We start from the raw sequence: 18,969 nt of genomic DNA, 5'->3' as shown, positions 1-18,969 counted from the left end.
TCGAAAAACAAATCAGCAGCGTCGTTCAAAAAAGCTTTTATCAATTACGCCAAATAGCGAAAGTGAAACCGCTTCTATCAAGACATGATCTTGAGAAATTAATCCACGCTTTTATCTCGACTCGTCTTGATTATTGTAATGCCCTGTATGTTGGCATTAGCCAGGCCTCCCTCGCCCGCCTGCAGCTCGTGCAGAACTCTGCTGCTCGTCTGCTAACACAGACCCGCAGACGTGAGCACATCACCCCTATTTTAGCCTCCCTTCACTGGCTCCCTGTGCGTTACCGAATACATTTTAAACTCCTTTTATTTGTTTTTAAATGTCTAAACAACCTCGCGCCAACCTATCTCTCCGACCTCCTTCAGCCTTACTGCCCCACCCGATCCTTAAGATCAGCCGATCAGCTGCTGTTGACGGTCCCTGACACAAGGCTGAAGCTTAGAGGTGACAGAGCTTTCGCCGTTGCTGCTCCCAAGCTCTGGAACGACCTACCCCTGAGTGTTAGACAAGCCTCCTCTCTTCCTGTTTTTAAATCTCTCTTAAAAACATACTTTTATTCCATGGCTTTTAACACTGAGTGATATCCATCCTGCAATGGCGCCCCATAATACACCTGCTGTGATCCTGTTTTTATGTTTTTATGTTTTTATTAATTCTATTTTAATTATTTATTTTTTATCGTGTTCTGTTTGTGTTGTGTTGTGTTTGCTCGGTACTCGTTTTATCTTTTAACCTGCTCATTGTACAGCACTTTGGCTACCCCTGTGGTAAATTTTAAATGTGCTCTATAAATAAAGTTGATTTGATTTGATTTGATTTGATATAAATCCTCGCGGATCATGATGCCTTTTAGCTTGACCAGAACAAAGACCCCACGGTGAGGCGGCATTTAGCCACGATGGTCCCCACCTGTGGAACAGCTTGCCAAAAAGCCTCAGGACTGCAAAGAGAGATGATTTTTTTTTTTTTCCATCCAACTATCCATTACCTACCGCTTGTCCCTTTCGGGGTCGCGGGGGGTGCTGGAGCCTATCTCAAATGCATTTTTATTTTATTTTTTATTTTTTAAAGGCTACCACTATGGACTGGACTCTTACTATTATGTTGGATCCACTATGGACTGGACTCTCACAATATTATGTCAGACCCACTCGACATCCATTGCATTCGGTCTCCCCTAGAGGGGGGGGGGGGGGGGGTTACCCACATATGCGGTCCTCTCCAAGGTTTCTCATAGTCATTCACATCGACGTCCCACTGGGGTGAGTTTTTCCTTGCCCTTATGTGGGCTCTGTACCGAGGATGTCGTTGTGGCTTGTGCAGCCCTTTGAGACGCTTGTGATTTAGGGCTATATAAATAAACATTGATTGATTGATTGATTGATTGATTGAAGGCTAAAGACATATAATTTTAATCAGGCTTTTTACTAATCATCTGTTTTTTATTATTTTATTGTATTGTTTGTTTTTTAATCTTAATCATTAATATTTTTACTATTATTCTACTATTATTCTCTCAATGTTATGTTTTTGTGTATGTATGCGTGTGTGCGTGTGTGTGTGGGTGTGTGTGTGTGTGTGTGTGTGTGTGTGTGTGTGTGTGTGTGTGTGTGTGTGTGTGTGTGCGTGTGTGTGTGTGCGTGTGTGTTCTGGCAATGCGTACTTATTGGGGACGTCTTTCTGTTGACAAAGTCACTTTAGGGGACGTTTGACGTTATGGGGACCAAAATAAAGGTCCCCTGAAGGGAAACCTGTTTACAAAATCACTGTAGGGGATTTGTTTTGGGGACTTTTGCAAACTTTTCCAAATTTTGTCCCCCACTCACAGTGTGACTTTGCTGGGTGGGTTTTGGACATGTTGGGCACCCCAGGACTCGCGTGGCCGGCTGCGGGACTTGTGGTACTCAAACCTGGGGGGTTTTTTTTACATGTTGGCCGCGTTAGGGACATTTGCCCTGCTCGCCTACCAGTATAGGTGTGTGTGTGTGTGTGTGTGTGTGTGTGTGTGTGTGTGTGTGTGTGTGTGTGTGTGTGTGTGTGTGTGTGTGTGTGTGTGTGTGTTTCTTCTTTTTTTCTTTTTTCTGTTTTTTTTAAATCAATCAATCAATCAAAGTTTGTTTATATAGCTCTTAATCACAAGTGTCTCAAAGGGCTGCATAAGGACATCCTCGGTTTGTTTTGTTTCGTTTTGTACAGCACTTTGTGTTTTCCCCTTGAATGTGCATGAAAAGTGCTTTATGAAATAAAATTTGATTTGATTTGATCGATCGAAAGTCACGCACGTGACTACAGGGCGCCATGTTTGCTACCAACTTAGAAACCGAGTTGGCCATACTCTCTCTATACTCCGCTCTGAATGTTGCGAGCGTGCCCACTTGCTCTCGAGCTCTCTTCTATGTCAGTGTTTTTCAACCTTTTCTGAGCCAAGGCACATTTTTTTCATTGAAAAAATCCCGAGGCACACCACCAGCAGAAATCATTAAAAAATGAAACTCAGCAGTCGATATTGACAGTAAAAAGTAGTTCTCACAATTGTTGGATATGAATTCAAACCATAACCAAGAATGCATCACTATAGCTCTTGTCTCAAAGTAGGTGTACTGTCATGACCTGTCACATCACGCAGTGACTTATTTTGAGGTTTTTGGTGTTTTCCTGTGTGTAGTGTTTTAGTTCTTGTCTTACCTATTTTGTTGTTGATTGTCATGTCATGTACGGATGTACTTTGTGGACGCCGTCTGCTGCTCCCACACGCTGTAAGTCTTTGCTGTTGTCCAGCATTAATTTTTTGTTTACTTTGCAGTCGGTTCAGTTTTAGTTTCATTCTGCATAGCCATGCCTAAGCTTCAATGCCTTTTCTTAGCGTCACTCGCCTTTTGTTTATTTTTGGTTTAAGCGTTAGATACCTTTTTACCTGCACGCTGCCTTCCGCTGTCGTCTGCATAATGTGATCATGACAAACCATGTTCCCGACATCTACAAAGCAATTAGCTACCTGCTGCCACCTACTGATATGGAAGAGTATTACACGGTTACTATGCCGAGCTCTAGACAGCACAGACACTCAACAACTGTGAATCATTAGCGGATTATGATAACTGGTTTGCAAAAAATATTTTTAACCCAAAGAGGTGAAATTACATAATCTCCCACGGCACACCAGACTGTATCTCGCGGCACAGTGGTTCTGTTCTTTAGTGATGAGCGACACCATTGTCATGCTGTCCCCAAACTCAATCAGTTCCCCAAACTGTTCCCACAGAGTTGCAATCCCAATAGTTAATCATGCATGATATAATATGAGCCCTGTGATGAGGTGGCGACTTGTCCAGGGTGTACCCCACCTTCCGCCCGATTGCAGCTGAGATAGGCTCCAGCGACCCCAAAAAGGGAGAAGCGGTAGGAAATGGATGGATGGATGGATATAATATGATATTAGGTTTCCACTCAAATCTAACAGTTGTCCTTATTGCTCTGTGAAGTCCTTCGCTCTCCAGCAGCAGACTTTGGATGGTGACCTCAGACCTTCAGGCCCGGTACAGTCCTTCCTGTCCAGGCAGAGGCAGTCGTCACGCAGAAGGAGGCTGCTGCAGCCCAGATAGAAGCTTCCTTCCTTCTGGAGGAGCGAGAAACTCAAGGATGTATGTATCCACTTTGCTCTCAGCCTCTTTGTACGAGCTTGCTTCTATCGCCCTCTGCTGGCAAATAAATGTAATTGCTGTTTAAAAGATGAAGGCTCCATTCTAATATTACTTTGTGTTCATGAAACGACTTGATACAACAGAGGCCGATATATTTGTCTAATCTAAATTATTTAAATAAATAATCTATACAAATACTATAAATATTATATGTATATATGCATGTTTTTCCGGTTGAAAAAAATTAGTAAACAATGAATAATGGCTACATTATGTTTTGGGTTATTTTTGTACTTTATTTTTTTTATTTTTTTTTATTGTGTGTATGTGTGTGTGTGTGCGCTTAATTTAAATTTGTATTTATTAGGTTATTTTTGTTTAATTTTCAAGTTCATTTAAAATGGTCAACATATATATTTGTCCCAAGTTATTTATTTATTGGGGTTTCAAAAATAACGAGCTAACTCATGTGATTAATCAGAAAAAAATGATAAATCATGTATATAAACAGATTCATTAATAGCCTGTGATTACTCGTGATTAATCCAAATTCAAAAGTGTGATTAATTCGATTTTACATATGTATGTATCTATGTATTATTATGTATTCATTCTTACAAATCAAACAGCTTTTTTTCATAACTTGTAGTTTTCTTTCCAGATTGGCCCTAATCAGCCTTTGTAATGTTAAGTAAAGTTAAAGTTAAAGTACCACTGATTGTCACACACACACACTACACTAAGTGTGGTGAAATTATCCTCTGCATTTTGACCCATCCCCTTGATCCACCCCCTGGGAGGTGAGGGGAGCAGTGAGCAGCAGCGGTGGCCGCGCTCGGATATCATTTTGGTGATTTAATCCCCAATTCCAACCCTTGATGCTGAGTGCCAAGCAGGGAGGTAACGGGTCCCATTTTTATAGTCTTTGGTATGACTCGGTTTGAACTCACGACCTACCGATCTTGTGATGCAGGCTATGTTTGTGTAGTTATTTCATGTTTATGTGCATTTAAAAAAAAAAAATATCACAAAAAGCGAGCTGCAGGCCACACGTTGGACATATTTTATGTATCATATTTCTATCAATAAATATAAAGTGTCTCAAAAATAGGTATACTTTTTTAGACTATATTTCCTGTTCGTGCCGCCAACACAAAGTTATTTTGTCAACTCAAAGAGGAACTGCACTTTTTTTTCCATTCACAATCCCTATGTGAGACAAGAACAAATATCTATTTCTTTTTTTATGCATTCTAAGCCAATAGATACGGCAAGTAGGAGGTGGCTAACAATGCTGTTAATTCGGAAGAATCTATTGCGCCCATAAATCCCTCTGAATAACATCGCCAACAATACTCCATTTATATGTTGTGACCTGATTGTTTACCAAGTAAACTATTTTGAAGAGGCGCCGTGATCACAGAGATCTCGCCCATGCTGCTATATTGTCATACTGAGACGGTAAGTTGCTGCATCGCCTCTGTGTTGGTGAAAGTTCTATCTAGATTAGAGATCATGCATCACACCTGGATAGTGGAGGGATGTGGTCAGAAACCGAAAAGTTGGTCAATTTTGACATTCAACTTAGACCCTGAGATGGCGAGAAAGACTCGTTTGCGCCAACCTTTATTTGTTTTACCTTTTAATGGATAATAATTCTTCCTCAGAACGGGAAGATACAAACATCCCATCAGTCGGCATCCCAGTGAGAGCAGACATTGTGCAGTTAGTCATTGTTTTATTGTGTTTGTAGTTTGTATTTCTTGTTCAGTACTTTGCAATAGTGCTACATGATGCTACAACGTAAACCTGATTAGCACTTCTAAACCCATCCCCTTTATACTCAGGCCATCATTTGTCCCAAAGTAGTCTTTGACGGCGCTCATCAAGTCTGCCATGATTAGTAGTAATTGTTGTTGAAGGGAAACGCGAACATTGTGATGCATAAATTAAATTAATATGGCGCCGTATGATTAAAATGAGCAAAATACGTAAATATTACATGTTATTATAAATGTTCCTGTTACTACATTACATATGTACTTACAGCATGTGTATAAAATGTTGATTTTGGAGGTCTTATAAAGTGCTGTATAGGCGGAATAAAGCGACTCCTGTTAACTCTGTTGTTAGCTGACTTTTGCTAACATTTATTTACGAGTTAGAATGCATAAAAGAAGAAAAACAAATGTGTGCCTGTATTAAATAAGGATTGTGAATAATAGGCAAAATTCTAAAAAATTAAAATAAATGCAGCTCCCCTTTAATAGACTTTATTGGTTATGTATTTTAACTTTGGGAAAGTACTAAAATAATTATATGTACATGCATGATATAGGTGAACAAAAGTCCTACAAAAAATGAGACATGAATGTTCTCCTGTACTGTACAGAGGTAGTTCTTTGATATGATTGGTACAACAAGAGCACCTGGTCATGTTGTAGTGTGTGTGGCGTAACGAGAAGAAACATACAGTAGAAAGGGGATTCATATGGCCCCATTCGTGGCGGTTTACCTGACACATGAAATGTGACAAATTGCGGAGATGCATTGTCCACTTTCGCTGCCAGTACAGTGTTGAATATCTTGTCTTGTGTTGTGTGTTGTGGTCATTCCAACTTTGACCACAGGCTCAGTTGCTATGCAGAGTGGCGCTTTCCATCATTTTCAGCAGACTGCACTGCAAAATGATTAACCATCATGAGAGAGCCACCTTAGGAATGGGGAATATGTATTCCTTCCCTACTGCACTGTGTGGGAAGGTACTGAAATAATTATATGTACATGCATGATTTAGGTAAACAAAAGTCCCACAAAAATAAGACATGACATTTCTCCTGTACTGTACGTAGTTCTTTGACATGTTTGGCACAACAAGAGCACCTGGTCATGTGGTAGTTTGTGTGGCGTAACGAGAAGAAACATACAGTAGGAAGGGGATTCATATGACCCCATTCGTGGCGGTTTACCTGACACATGAAATGTGACAAATTGCGGGCATGCATTATCCGGTGTTGAATATCTTATGTCTGGTGTTGTGTTTTGTGGTCATTCCAACTTTAACCACAGGCTCAGTTGCTATGCAGAGTGGCGCTTTCCATCATTTTCAGCAGACTGCCCCTCCCCTTCCTCTCCTGACAGAGCCACCTTAGGAATGGGGAATATGTATCCCTTCCCTACTGCACTGTCACACAGGGATGGAAACAAAATGTTGAGTCAAATAAGATTCATAAAAAATGTGCTGTGTTCAAGTCCAGAAGACACATTTTGAAGTGTTTATGTTGGACACCATTCGGCCCGTAGCTGCTAGAGATTCAAAAGGGAATGTGTACATGGTTATATGACTTAGATCAGTGTTTTTCAACCTTTTTGAGCCAAGGCACATTTTTTTCATTGAAAAAATCCGGAGGCACACCACCAGCAGAAATCATTTAAAAACTAGACTCAGTTGACAGTAAAAAGTGGTCGTCGCAATTGTTGAATATGACTTTAAACCATAACCAAGCATGCATCACTATAGCTCTTGTCTCAAAGTAGGTGTACTGTCACCACCTGTTACATCACGCCGTGATTTATTTTGAGTTGTTTGCTGTTTTCCTGTGTGTAGTGTTTTAGTTCTTGTCTTGCGCTCCTATTTTGTTGTCTTTTTCTCTTTTTTTGGTATTTTCCTGTAGCAGTTTCATGTCTTCCTTTGAGCGATATTTCCAGCATCTACTTAGTTTTAGCAATCAAGAATATTTCAGTTGTTTTTATCCTTCTTTATGGGGACATCGTTGATTGTCATGTCATGTTTGGATGTACATTGTGGACTCCGTCTTTGTTCCACAGTAAGTCTTTGCTGTCGTCCAGCATTCTGTTTTTGTTTACTTTGTAGTCAGTTCAGTTGTAGTTTCGTTCTGCATAGCCTTCCCTCAGCTTCAATGCCTTTTCTTAGGGGCACTCACCTTTTGTTTATTTTTGGCTTAAGCATCAGACACCTTTTTACATGCACGCTGCCTCCCGCTGTATCCGTCATCTACAAAGCACTTAACTACCGGCTGCCACCTACTGATATGGAAGAGTATTACACGGTTACTTTGCCGAGCTTTAGACAGCACCGACACACAACAACAACACATAATTTGCAGACTATAATTACTGGTTTGCAAAAAATATTTTTAACCCAAATAGGTGGAATTAGATAATCTCCCACGGCACACCAGACTGTATCTCACGGCACAGTGGTTGAAAAACACTGTCTTAGGTGCACTGAATCCAGCATGACAGTAACAAAGTTCCTATGACATGGAAGTGTGGTGCACTTAAGTCCCAGTCAGCTCTGAACCCATGCTGACACTTCGGAGGCGCTGGGGCTCAATAGATGGCACAGTGAGGAAGGACATTTTGTGCAGACCCAAAGAAGGCTGTGCAAAGGCGGGCACCACTCTGTGGTGGTTGATGATGGGCTGGGATCTGCAGTGCTCCAGACAAGAGGAAGACAGGTGAAATAGGAAAGCAGAATGATGTTGGGGGGTGATGGAAATGGCGGAGTCTGGTCGAGTCTCTCCAGAGGGAAAACTGACCTCAGTTTTCTCTTCTTCCTCCTCTCTGGTGTGGCCGTCTTCCTCGATGCTCTGATCCACCTGCCTGGTGGTGTCTGCCGCTTGTCCATGGAAATCAATGTCCAGCAGAGGCACTCTGGCGCTCTTCTCCTCCCTGAAACTGCAAATCGTGCTCTGGGTGTCCTGACCCAGCCCAGAAGGCAAAGACCCTCCTTTGCCGATCTTGCAACTCTCACTGTCGTCGTCGTCGCTGTTGCACGGGTCGGTGCTGGGGGAGTGGTGCAGACGCTGCAGCTGGGCCGAGGTGCGTCGCAGGGCTCCGCCCATGAGGCCGGTGGGCGAGGGGGCCGCGTTCAGGAGCCGGTTGAAGAGAGCCATGTTGGGGTGGCGGCTGACTGTCTCCTCCGTGTTCTCAGCGATCTCCTCCAGGGGCTGGAAGTGCATCTCCTCTTTGGGGATCCTGACAGAGAGAACAGACAGTTCTCAGATAAGCACTGACGTTGTTGATAATGTTTTATTAAGTCACATTATGAGAGAAGAGTGATAAAACCTTTTTTTTCCAGATGTGTTCCCATTTCTTCAAGTTACCAAAACGTTTGGGAACGACCCTATGAACTCAGTGGTTCTCAAACTTCTTTCACCTGGTACCACCCTCGGAAAAAAACGTGGCTCTCCAAGTACCACCGTGATGACCAACATTAAAGTACAGTAGCGTAATAGGCCTGAATATTCATTAAAAACAAGGCAGATGCTTTACTTAAAGGCCTACTGAAATGCGATTTTCTTATTTAAACGGGGATAGCAGGTCCATTCTATGTGTCATACTTGATCATTTCGCGATATTGCCATATTTTTGCTGAAAGGATTTAGTAGAGAACATCGATTATAAAGTTCGCAACTTTTGGTCGCTGATAAAAAAGCCTTGCCTGTACCGGAAGTAGCAGACGAGTAGCGTGACGTCACAGGTTGTGGAGATCCTCACATCTGCACATTGTTTACGATCATGGCCACCAGCAGCGAGAGCGATTCGGACCGAGAAAGCGAAGATTTCCCCATTAATTTGAGCGAGGATGAAATATTTGTGGAAGAGGAAAATGAGAGTGAAGGACTAGAGGGCAGTGGGAGCGATTCAGATAGGGAAGATGCTGTGAGAGGCGGGTGGGACCTGATATTCAGCTGGGAATGACTAAAACAGTAAATAAACACAATACTCTATTAGCCACAACACAACCAGGCTTATATGTAATATGCCACAAATTAATCCCGCATAACAAACACCTCCCCCCTCCCGTCCATATAACCCGCCAATACAACTCAAACACCTGCACAACACACTCAATCCCACAGCCCAAAGTACCGTTCACCTCCCCAAAGTTCATACAGCACATGCACATAGCGGCACGCACGTACGGGCAAGCGATCAAATGTTTGGAAGCCGCAGCTGCATGCGTACTCACGGTACCGTGTCTGCGCATCCAACTCAAAGTCCTCCTGGTAAGAGTCTCTGTTGTCCCAGTTCTCCACAGGCCAATGGTAAAGCTTGACTGTCATCTTCCGGGAATGTAAACAATTAAACACCGGCTGTGTTATCCGGCACAACAGTCAAGGGGTGCATTCTACGGCGGGGGTGCGTTATCCGGCACAACACCTGCCGCAATACACCGCTTCCCACCTACAGCTTTCTTCTTTGCTGTCTCCATTGTTCATTGAACAAATTGCAAAAGATTCACCAACACAGATGTCCAGAATACTGTGGAATTTTGCGATGAAAACAGACGACTTAATAGCTGGCCACCATGCTGTCCCAAAATGTCCTCTACAATCCGTGACGTCACGCGCTGACGTCATCATACCGAGACGTTTTCAGCAGGATATTTCGCGCGAAATTTAAAATTGCACTTTAGTAAGCTAACCCGGCCGTATTGGCATGTGTTGCAATGTTAAGATTTCATCATTGATATATAAACTATCAGACTGCGTGGTCGGTAGTAGTGGGTTTCAGTAGGCCTTTAACAAGTATATTTAGTATTTTGGCCATTGTAACATTACACACAGTTGGAACACTGTGTTTGAAAATAGAAAAATAAAACACTGTACTTCAATCAAGTGATTCTTTAGCGTACCACTAGATGGAGCCCGCGTACCACTAGTGGTACACGTACCACATTTTGAGAATAACTTCTTATACTCCTTTGAAATTGTGCGTGGCAGGTCCAACATCAATGTTGACAATACAAATGTTTTTATATCAGGGCCCAGTGAGTCCTAAGCTTATTTTTTATTGTGGCACATTATGGAAATAAAACTAAACCAAAAAAAAAAAAACGGCATAAATGGGAAAATAGAGCAAAAAGACACAGTGTAAAGAAAAAAAAATAAACATTTGCTACTAATAACTTAACTAAACTTAACAAATATAGAAGTATATCAAAGTGGCCCCGCAGCTTGATGTTTTACTCATTTTAGATCACAAAGACTTCAAAGTAGACACAAGATGACAGTAAAAAAAAACTGTACTGTTTTAATTCCATCCATCCTTCCATTTTCTACCGCTTGTCCCTTTTAGGGGTCGCGGGGGGTGCTGGAGCCTATCTCAGCTGCATTCGGGCGGTAGGCGGGATACACCCTGGACACATCGCCACCTCATCACATGGCCGACAATTTTAATTCTTTATAGCTAATAATAGTATTATCCATCCATCCATTTTCTACCGCTTGTCCCTTTTGGGGTCGCGGGAGCATATCTCAGCTGCATTCGGGCGGAAGGCGCGGTACACCCTGGACAAGTCGCCACCTCATCACATTTTAATTACAGAAAATGTATTTTACGCATTTTACGCATTTGTGAACTATTGATCGATCTTTAGCTGTAATTGTTGTTGTTAAATGACAGATGAGATTATCATCACACTTCAACATCTCTGTCATGTAAATGCTGCCTCTTTGCTAGGTCAGCATGGCAAATGAAAATCTGTTAATTTCCTTACCTTTGATAAATAAAGCTTGTGTAATTTATTTATGTACTACATTACCCCAAATCAGTCCAAACTACGCGTGAGGATAACAATTGATTAGTAATCCGTTTCAAAAGGTCCGACAAAGACCAAATCGTAAGAAAACTAAATAAAAAAGACCTCCAAAAATATTGACAATAAAACAAAGCTACATACATATAAATGATGAATAAAATGGAAAAATGAACATTTAACATCACTTTTATCTTTATAGAAGACTCCTGTTGACAAAGACGGCGATGAGCAGTAAGGTAGGAGAAGAGAGCCACAAGTTCTTTCTTGTGGTTTCTCACCTTCTTTATCAAAGTGCTAGTATTTGCAACTTTCTTTGGCCCCATAGTGGGTTATTTTGCAGTCGTACTCAATAAAAAGAAAAAAAGCACAGAGACTGACTTACAAACATGTGGGGTTATTTGTTTGAGCACTCGATTTCAAAAAATGATACGCTGGCAAACGGATTAGTTTGTTAGGCTGCGTACGATAGCCACATTTTCATCAGAAACTGAAGAGTGGGGCATACAAAACCAAGTTGCCACTTTACAGTAGACGGACACATCCTATAGAAAGACTGTAGAAAGTTTTTACAATCACACATTCTCTTCTTGAAAAGTCAATCGGCCCCAATACTTTAATCCTGTGTGGATTTTCCCACAAAGTGAGTTAATTCACATTGAAATGTAAAAATGTGATGACTAGGACAATGCCACTCACGCCATGTCGAAAGTGGAGCCCTGAAAGGAGGGTTTGCGAAGGACAAAGAGGGTTGCAGCTGTGTAGGGAGGTCTGGGGTTCGAGTCATTCCAGTAGCGGTCCCGTTCAATCATTGGCACGTCTCCATACATCTCATCCACCGCCATCATGGACACCTGCAAAGTGAAGCGAACACACACACATCTACAATAAAGAGAAACTGAAACTAAACATTTTTATAATTTTGTTGCATTATACTGTTACAGGCTACAACATCAGGGACAGTTGCATTATCTTTCTTTCAACACAACAAAGTTGTTTTAATACTAGAGCCGATCTGGCTTTGATACAACCTCTGATCGTGAAATATTTGTCAGGCTTGTCCCTGACAGTTTGACTGTGTTTTAGTTTTTTCTCTGCGTTTGTCTTAGTTTCCTGTCAGCGCTTTTATTTTGTCTTCATTTCCTGATTGTCTCCCTGAGTGCTCCTTCCCCTCAGCTGTGGCTGATTGGCACCTGGCCACACCTGGTGTCAATCAGCCAGCTGCTATTTAAACCTGCCTTCCCCTCCAGTCAGTGCTGGATTATTGTCATTGTCACTACTACCTGTCATAATACTTGTTGTTGTAGCTCTGTCTACTTTTTGTTCACTCTGCTCATGTCATAGTTCCTTCGTGTCTCAGTAAGTGTTTTTGTTTCTTGTCGACAGTTAGCCTTTGTGCTATTTTAGTTCATAGCCAGGTTTGTTCTCCGCCTTGTGCGCACCTTTTGTTTGTTTTTTTGCTATAGTGTTAAATTAAATCATGTTTTCTTGTACCAAGCCTGCCACCATCTCTGCATCTTGGGGTTCGCCACCAACAACTCCTGACAATATTGATGGACATGCCCGGAAAAAAGGCGGAAAAATTAATTCTGACTTGAACCATCAAAAAATAGCTTTATGAGCTCCAATATTGTATAACAGACCTGGGCAAATTAAGGCCTGGGGGCTGCATGCGGCTCGTTAAGTTTTTCAATCTGGCCCGCCGGACATTGCCAAGTAATTTTTTTAGATCTTCAAGATGGAAAGTGTAGCTGCCATTATGATGTGCAGTGATGTTTTCAAATGACCGTAAGTCTTGAACTATACAAAGTATTTAAATGGTTGAAATCTGCGCTTTTGCATGATATACTAGTTACTATGGTAATCTAATTAGCTACTATGGTAATCTAAGTCACAGCAGCTCAGACGAGGCACCAAGCAGTGTGGGTGGGGAGGGTTTCCACAGTGTCTCCAGAGCGGCCAGCCTGAAATGCGGGTGTCAAGATTTTTACAACAAAGTTCTGAAGCTTAGTGATGTATCGGATTGTTGTTTTGTTTTACCCTTCGCATTAATATTTAGCTGTTTATTGCATTTTTGTTGCGTTTCGCTTGACTGTAAAATATGCCAATGGAGAAAGGGTGTGACGTTCATATGTTTTCAATATTCAATGTTTTATCGTTCATAGATATTATTGTAAATCCCACATTCTTTATTTTCATGTACATTCTGGGTGTCTCATTCAGTAAAACTATTTAAAATTCCATTCCGTTTTTTTAAGGTGGTCTGTCATAACATTTTTAGCATTCAATCAGACATTATTGTGAGGTTTTGTATTAGTGTTCCTAAAAATCAGATATACCAGCTCCCAGACACACTTTTCTGTAAATGTGGCCCACTGAGTCAAAATAATTGCCCAGGCCTGCTGTATAACATGTGAATCTAACTTAAGAAACAACCACATTAACTGTATGTTTTTTCTCAACAGTTAATGTGGACCTCTTACTCTATTTGTGTTATTAATGTGCTATTTTAAAATGTAAATGTAATCAGATTAATTAAGATGACAAATGAATCCCCAATAATGCTCTGACATGAATATTGTAAGGAACTAACAAGTGTGGAGAAGGTGCATTAAATTGCAAAATCTCCCAAGGATGTGTCCTTTCACCCTTACTGTGTATTATGTTTACTGATGTAGGCAGGAGGACAGCTATATGATTAAATTCTCTGATGACACAGCACTGCTGTCCCTCCTCTATGGTTCACAATCAAAATTAAGAGCTCCCTAACGGATTTTATCTCCTGGTGTGACTTTTTTTATTTAAATGTACCTAAAACCAACTCATTAATTATTGATTTTAGACGTAAAAAGGACATTTCTACGGAGTGCATCATACATAACAAAAAAGTTGCCATTGTTTTATCATATACCGGTAAATACTTGGGGACCTTTTTTGAGGACCTGCTGAAGTTTGATGTGAACACAGATTTTATAGTGAAGCGAGCACAACAGAGAATTCATCTTTACAGGAAACTAAATTATTTCTCTGTCAGGCCTGTTATACTCCTTTTTATCAAACATTTATTGAGAGTCTCATGTGTTTTTCTTTTATTTGTTGGTTTCACTGTCTTCACCGAAACAGCCTGGCTAGTATTGTTAAGTCTTGCTCTAAGATTACCGGAGTAAAACTAAAGGACTTAAATTTCTTCTGCAACAGCAAATCCTCTGTAAAGCAAAGAGCATTTAGCCTCCCTGAGCGATGTTGTGTTGTATTGTTGTACTGTTTATGTATTTTTTGACTATTTATGTATTGTTGGCCATGTGTAGGCTTTGCGAACCAGACAACCTGCTGTTCAAAATGAATTGTCCCTTGAGGGATTAATAAAGTTGTCAAGCGGTCGAAAATGGATGGATGGATGGATGGATGGAATTGAATCAAAAATCAACAATAAGAGGAAAAAATAAAATGACCAACCTGGAAATTTCTGTCAATCAACCAATTTGTTTCGAAGTCGTCGTCATCTTCTCCAAAAGGGTTGATCAGCTGCTCTGCAACCTTTTAGAAAGCAAAAATGCCAATAAAATAGAATGCTTTTTTTTTTTTTTTAATGTGGTACAGTAAACCCTGATTTTCACTGTTGATCGGTTCCGGCGCTGACCGTAGTCGATGAATTATCCACAAAGTAGAAATGATCAATTAAAAATCAATTTTGTTTATAGGGGCCTCACCTGCCATCATGGAAAGAAAAAAAATGTAAAAAGAAAAAAAATTAATTAAATTGTTATATGTATTCAGTTATTTTCCATTTAACTTCACCAGTTTTAGATTATTTTTATTCAAAATCGCTGAATTTTCACATTTGTTGTCAAATACTGAGAAGAGACGGTGCAGTGATCAGCAGCCAGTTGAGGCACGTCACTCAGTTGTGCCTCAACATGGATTGCGGACTCTGCTAACTGCTGGCCTGCTGTGCAGTGAGACCGTATTGCTATATGAATTATATTATACATTTCCATAGTTTAGTTAGCTGAGGTATATAATGTACAGTGAATTTTTTGTCAACAACTGTATGTGTGTAAAGTATTTCTTGTGCTGAGCAATCATAAAACTGCAGCGAAGACGCACTGTGTGAGGCTCGCAGTAATCCCGCCTCCTGGTGCCGGTTAATGCACCCCCGACAGGAGCGCCACACCAACCAAAGCGCACACCCAAACCCTCCACGTGCAAGACCGAATCCACCCAAAAAAAGTCACTTAACAAGAAGCCAAAAAGTGCAAAAACAACAATGCTCGCGCCGGAGGAGCCGTGAATGACTGCAGGGACACAACATTAGGTACACCTGCAGACTGCAGCACGGATTTCATATTTCATTCATTCACAACTCCTCCAACACGAACACCACTGTTCCCGCACTTATAAGTAAAGGTAAGACCATAATAACGTTTTTTTAATTAAATGTGCTTTTTTGTGTGCTACAGTTTGTATGTGTAAAGTTAAAGTTAAGTTAAAGTACCAATGATTGTCACACACACACGAGCTGTGGTGAAATTTGTCCTCTGCATTTGACCCATCCCTTGATCACCCCCTGGGAGGTGAGGGGAGCAGTGGGCAGCAGTGGCGCCGCGCCCGGGAATCATTTTTGGTGATTTAACCCCCAATTCCAACCCTTGATGCTGAGTGTCAAGCAGGGAAGAATGCTGGTATGAGCTTTTAAACATAACCCGTTAACTGCTGCCAATCAAATGGTGAATAAGATACTCTTTAGGGTTCATATGTTTGTAATCTGACTGTGATGAAGTCAGTGCCTCACCAGCCATGAACCTCACTGCACGTCACTGATATATATATATATATATATATATATATATATATATATATATATATATATATATATATATATATATATATATATTAAGGCTGTGAATCTTTGGGTGTCCCACGATTTGATTCAAAATCGATTTTTTTTTTTTTTCAATTCAACACGATTCTCGATTCAAAAACTATTTTTTCACGATTCAAAACGATTCTCTATTCATTCATCCATCCATCCATCCATCTTCTTCCGCTTATCCGAGGTCGGGTCACGGGGGCAGCAGCCTAAGCAGGGAAGCCCAGACTTCCCTCTCCCCAGCCACTTCGTCCAACTCTTCCAGCAGGATCTACCCCAGTCTGCTGACATGCAAGCAGAGTAGTAGATTTTTGTAAAAAGCTTTTATAATTGTAAAGGACAATGTTTTATCAACTGATTTCAATATTGTAAATTTGTTTTAACTATTAAATGAACCAAAAATATGACTTATTTTATCTTTGTGAAAATATTGGACACAGTGTGTTGTCAAGCTTATGAGATGTGATGCAAGTGTAAGCCACTGTGACACTATTGTTCTTTTTCTTTTCTTTTTTATATATATATATAAATGTCTAATGATAATGTCAATGAGGGATTTTTAACCACTGATATGTTGAAATTGTAACTAATATTGAAACTGTTGTTGATCATCATTTTTGTTTCACTCCTTTTGGTTTGTTCTGTGTCGTGTTTGTGTCTCCTCTCAATTGCTCTGTTTATTGCAGTTCTGAGTGTTGCAAGGTCGGGTTTGGTTTTGGTATTTGGATTGCATTGTTATGGTATTGCTGCGTATTGTTTTGTTGGATTGATTAATTAAAAAAATAAATAAATAAAATAAAAATACATTTTAAAAATTTTAAAAATCGATTTTTTTAAAATGAGAATCGATTCTGAATCGCACAACGTGAGAATCGCGATTCGAATTCAAATCGATTTTTTCCCACACCCCTAATATATATATATATATATATATATATATATATATATAATACATTTAAAAAATGCTAGAAAAATAACCTGCGATTAATCAGTATTAATCACAGATCTAGAGTGTGATTAATCTGACTTAAAACAAAATAATCACTTGACAGCCCTTAGATATACGGTATAAATGTTAATTTTTGTATATGTATATATACATATACAGTATGTACAGTATATATACAGTATGTAGCTGAGTGGTTAACACTGGTAACAGTGAGCCAAGGGGTACTGGGTACGAATCCCGGTCAGGTTACAAGGCTCCAGCCCAAAGAGTCAGTGTTTTTTTACACGTCTATTTGTAGTTAACTGAGACAGGTTCTCATTTAAATATGTCATTGGGGCACGAAAATATGTAATTCAGCCAACCAAAGGTAGCTGAGTGGTTAAAGCAGCGAGCTTCCAATCGAAGAGGACTGGTTTCAAATCCCAGTCATGGCCGAGCAGTGACTGGGTAAACTCCAGCTGGAAGAGTTACTTTTTTGTATCATAGTTTACTGAGACAGTTTCTCAATTGAATATGTCACTTGGGCCCGAAATCTTGGCTTGAGCAGACTAACTATAGCTGAGCGGTTAAGGCAGCTAGCTCTCACTCAAAGAGGATTGGGTTCAAATCCACATCATGTCGTGCAGGGACTAAGAAAGCTCCAACTGGAAGAGTTGCTGTTTTATATGCTAGTTTACCAGGACAGGTTATGTCATTGGGGCCCGAAAACTAAGAATTGACAGACAAAGGATAGCCGAGTGGTTATAGCAGCAACCTCCCAATCGAAGGGTACTAGGTTCAAATCCAAGTCATGGTCGAACAGTGACTAGTGAAAGCTCCAGCTGGGGGAGTTACTGTTTTATATCATAATTTTCTGAGATAGCTTCTCAAATAAATATGTCATTGGGGCAAGAAATCTTGCGTCAAGAAGACCAAGAATAGCTGAATGGTTAAACAGCTAGCTCCCAATCAACGGGTCCTGGGTTCAATCCCAGTCAGGTCGATTGGCTTGCCAAGCCAAAGAATGCAGGAGTGGGGACGCCGGACAATGTGGGGGTGTTTCACCTCCCCCACACAGAGTAAAGCTAAGTGGTAGTGGGTTAATTAACTTATAGTTAAAAAGGTAAGTATGGGTAATAATAATAAATAGTCTATAGTCCAAAAGTCAAGGGTAACCTCGGGGGTTAGCTCCTCCTGTGTTCCGAGGCTAAAGTTGGTAAGTGTACCATCGTAATTCCGAGGCTGGAATGGGTGGGAATAGGAACATGAATAATTAATCATTGTGGGCGTTGACCAATTAGCTCTTCTGGGTCTGACAGACAATTAGCAATAAAGTAATAATTGGAAAATGAAACCAAAAAAATTGAGTGGATAATTAATAAACACTGATTGGTTAATTGAAAAATAAAAATAAAATTAACATAATTAATGAAAAAATGTTTTATGTTCATTTTATTTTTTTTCCAATTAACCAATCAGTGTTCATTAATTAACCAACCACTCAATTTTTTTTTTTTTAAATAAAAATAAAATTAACATAATTAATAAAAAATGTTTTATGTTAATTTTAATTTTTTTCAATTAACCAATCAGTGTTCATTAATTAACCAACCACTCAATTTTATTTTATTTTTAAATAAAAATAAAATTAACATAATTAGTAAAAAATGTTTTGTGTTAATTTTTTTTTTTTTCAATTAACCAATCAGTGTTCATTAATTAACCAACCACTCAATTTTTTTGGTTTCATTTTCCAATGCTAATTGTCTGTCAGACCCAGAAGAGCTAATTGGTCAACGCCCACAATGATTACTTACTCATGTTCCTATTCCCACCCATCCCAGCCTAGGAATTACGATGGTACACTTACCAACTTTAGCCTCGGAACACAGGAGGAGCTAACCCCCGAGGTTACACTTGACTTTTGGACTATAGACTATTTATTATTATTACCCATACTTAC

The 18,969-nt window shown here is 40.1% G+C and overlaps 1 protein-coding gene and 1 long non-coding RNA gene across 2 annotated transcripts in view; one reads left to right on the top strand and one right to left on the bottom strand.

The window, feature by feature from the left end:
• The window catches only part of LOC133624320 (uncharacterized), a 5,418-nt gene extending 1,738 nt beyond the window's left edge, over nucleotides 1-3,680 (top strand). Inside the window, exon 3 of the long non-coding RNA XR_012051219.1 lies at nucleotides 3,483-3,680. This is a non-coding gene — a long non-coding RNA (uncharacterized lncRNA). The remainder of the gene's footprint in view (nucleotides 1-3,482) is intronic.
• Nucleotides 3,681-7,196: 3,516 nt separating this feature from the next.
• best2 (bestrophin 2) overlaps nucleotides 7,197-18,969 on the bottom strand; it is a 28,724-nt gene continuing 16,951 nt past the window's right edge. Inside the window, 3 exon segments of the mRNA XM_061987808.2 lie at nucleotides 7,197-8,642; nucleotides 11,908-12,062; nucleotides 14,665-14,745. Coding sequence (XP_061843792.2) covers nucleotides 7,943-8,642; nucleotides 11,908-12,062; nucleotides 14,665-14,745 — 936 coding nt within the window. The 3' untranslated portion in view covers nucleotides 7,197-7,942.

This window comes from Nerophis lumbriciformis, linkage group LG27 (genome assembly GCF_033978685.3).
Source record: "Nerophis lumbriciformis linkage group LG27, RoL_Nlum_v2.1, whole genome shotgun sequence".
NCBI lineage: Eukaryota > Metazoa > Chordata > Actinopteri > Syngnathiformes > Syngnathidae > Nerophis > Nerophis lumbriciformis.
Note: the sequence above shows the minus strand (reverse complement) of the source record. Positions and strands in the feature narration are given on the sequence as shown.